The 2942-nt window shown below is 42.8% G+C and overlaps 1 protein-coding gene across 1 annotated transcript; it reads left to right on the forward strand.

The window, feature by feature from the left end:
• Positions 1-604: 604 nt before the first annotated feature.
• On the forward strand, positions 605-1061 carry LOC104167148 (transmembrane protein 117-like; the record flags this gene model as incomplete). The annotated part of the gene is made up of 2 exons (XM_009707310.1): positions 605-881; positions 997-1061. Coding segments are annotated over exons 1-2 (342 nt in total), but the record flags the coding sequence as incomplete, so codon positions are not given.
• Positions 1062-2942: the final 1881 nt, after the last annotated feature.

The following is a 2942-nucleotide window of genomic DNA, read 5'->3' on the forward strand; positions in this document are numbered from 1 at the left end:
AGCAACTCTTCCATCATGCTGCTCCTTCATGAAAACACAAGTTTCTGATGTTGCAGGGGTGAATGCTTGTAAGCTTCCAGGGGATGAGGCCGTAGAAGACCTCACTGGACTTATGGGCTTGTTCCATCCCTCTCCTGTAAGGAGAAAGAATCAATTTAGACTTAGCATGAACATCTGTGAAACCGTGTCGTATTTTTTGGAATGTGGCTGGAAAGGCACTCTGAGTTTCATGTAGCCTGTCATGTTCTTACATGCTGTATTTTCATGCCCCACTATGGAGCTGTAATTCTAAAGAGAGAGTATAGAAATGTTTGAGACTAAAAATCCTGTGCTATAACGTATACTTGCTTGTTTGTTTGTTTGTTTTACATTGGAATGGGCAGAAATGTCAGTTTGTCCCTACTTGGATCTAACAGTATCTTTGGATCGAAACTTTCATTGCTAGTCAAGTCTGAAGTGTTAAAAACCACTGATGACAAGGTTACGGTGGTTCGATTTTTGTAATGTGCAGGTATCTCCTGAGCTCGGAGGATTCTGGGTGTGTATAACATGGTGCATTTCTGTCTTTACATACAGGCCAAGAACCGTTCTGCACTGTCTGAGGATGGATAAAGACTTCCGCTACTACTTCCAGCACCCGTGGTCTCGCTTAGTCGTGGCGTACTTAGTGATCTTCTTTAACTTCTTAATATTTGCGGAGGACCCAGTATCTCACAGTCAGACAGAAGCCAATGTTATTGTTGTTGGTAATTGTTTCTCCTTTGTAACAAATAAATACCCTGAAGGAGGAGCCTGGAGATTTTTGAAGGTGTTTCTGTGGCTGCTTGCCATTCTGACAGGACTGATAGCCGGGAAATTTCTCTTCCATCAGCGCCTGTTTGGTAAGTGATGTGCTGTACCTACGGACTTCCTGGTGATGGCTTTCCGACTTCTCCTTTTAGCTTTCTGCTCCTGGCAATTTTGTTAGCTTTGCTGTTAATCGCTTTAACTGTTTAGAGCTGGATAGAGCTCCGTACATCAAAGCTTACATCATCGTGGGAATTAATGCTGTGTCTACTTATGTGAGCATAATTCACAATGATTTCACTCAAAAAAGGATAAAAATGGTGAAAGCTGACATGTGTGAAATGCTTGAGAGGTCATTGATTTTCAGTGGTATCAAAATACTCCTTTGCATCTTCAGACGAATTTTTTAATCTTGTTATATAATCTTCTGGGCAATCTGCAGAAAAGGCGTTGTTCCTTGGGCAGCGACATGCCTTGTCAAAAGTCGCGTAAGTGGAAGCAGAGGCTGTTGTTAGTATTAGCAGAGCTGTGCTGAGGAACTCCCACGTGAAAACAGGGATTCTAGAGAAGCAGGACTTGTTTGTCTCTTAGTACAAGAGCTGAGTCAGTAAAACGGGAGGATAGGAAATGGAAAAAAACATGACAGTAAATGCTTTTGTACGCAAGATGTGACTAAAGTGGGGAACTTACTGCACAGGGACCGACTGGAAGGAATGGAATGACCCTGCATTAAATTCTGAGACTGAGAACCTAGATGTAAACATATAGAGGTACAAAAATATCTACCATTGTCTTAACTGAGTCATGTAGTAAATGTACAAAATGCTGCATCTAAGGGCTCAAGGCTGTCTCTAAGTTTTAGTGATAAGTAGAAATCGTGGAAAAGATCACTTCAGTCCTGCCAGCCGCACCGTTCTTTGAAACATCTGATTCTAGGTGAGTCATTGCTGGTCTAGATGGACTAGTCCTGTGTCCTTATACTGGTAGGACTGCAGGATGAATGGTTACCGGAGCACCTGGAAGCACATGAGTGATAGGCCATTTCCTTACTCTGTCTTGTTCCATTAAGACAGAGAGCGCCCCGCTATTGTTTCAATAAATCACATGTAAAGCTGCTATGTCAAGGAACAAGCAAGCAAAGCCACATTAAGAGACTTCTGTTAATATGGACTTGTCTTGAGGCACTCATTCTGATAAATAGTTGAGCATCTCGATGGCTGTTCGGTGTAATGGTAAGTGTAAAATGTCCCCATAAAGAGGACCTTCTACCTTAATTCCTGGGTTCTGGAACAAGCACTGAAACAATAGTTTTTTCAATTCTGGCTTCCACAGTTGAGGAATGATTTTGTTAAATTGGAGAAGATTAGGGATAGGTATTGAAACTGATGATAAAATTGGAAAATAATCCTTATAGTGAGAGGATTGAGAGGGATAAAGGGAAGATTGGAGGGTGACTTGCTCAAATTTGACTTGAAGGACAGAACCTTCAGCCCAGCAAATGTATTGCAAGGTCCAGTGCTTGGAAGTGGCAAATAGCCAGCAGGTTTTTTTTATTTTAACTGAAAGGCTAGACGATCAGTGGAACAAGTTGTTACAGGATGCGGCTTCATCAGGACATGTGAATTTTTCTTTTTGGGCATATGTTCTAGTCTCACTACAGAGTAATCCTCCGTCTTCTATCTAGGTAGGTTATTATGATAATTCCTTCTGGATTTGTAAGTGTATATCAGAGATAGGACGTAGCTTAACATAAATTTTTAAGTGGCTTCAATCAGCATTGCCGTCAAAAGGAGGAGGTTTGCCCAGCCTTCAGAGCCTGCTGCTTCGTGCTTTTGTGCAATTGCTCAGTGAAACGGGATAGGGAGCTTTCCTACATTAGCAGTACCTGTCTTTTATTTCTGTGAGGGTCATATCTCTGATGTTTGTGGCAGCACAAAGATGGGGTCAGCGTTGGGGAGAAACTAACAGGCAAGAGGTTCCTACCCCGATGGCAGTGCTGGCTTATGGACGTTTGTGGGTAATGGTCTGGGTGACCAATATGGGTGTAGGCACAGCCCGATTTGGGGTTCGTCGCTGCACGTTGAGTCTCATGGCGATTTGAGCCAATGTATATCTGCCACAGTCCCACCCTCCTGGCCCCACCACATTGTTTCGGG

The sequence above is a fragment of the Cariama cristata genome, unplaced genomic scaffold, assembly GCF_000690535.1.
Source record: "Cariama cristata isolate BGI_N322 unplaced genomic scaffold, ASM69053v1 Scaffold45949, whole genome shotgun sequence".
Lineage (NCBI taxonomy): Eukaryota > Metazoa > Chordata > Aves > Cariamiformes > Cariamidae > Cariama > Cariama cristata.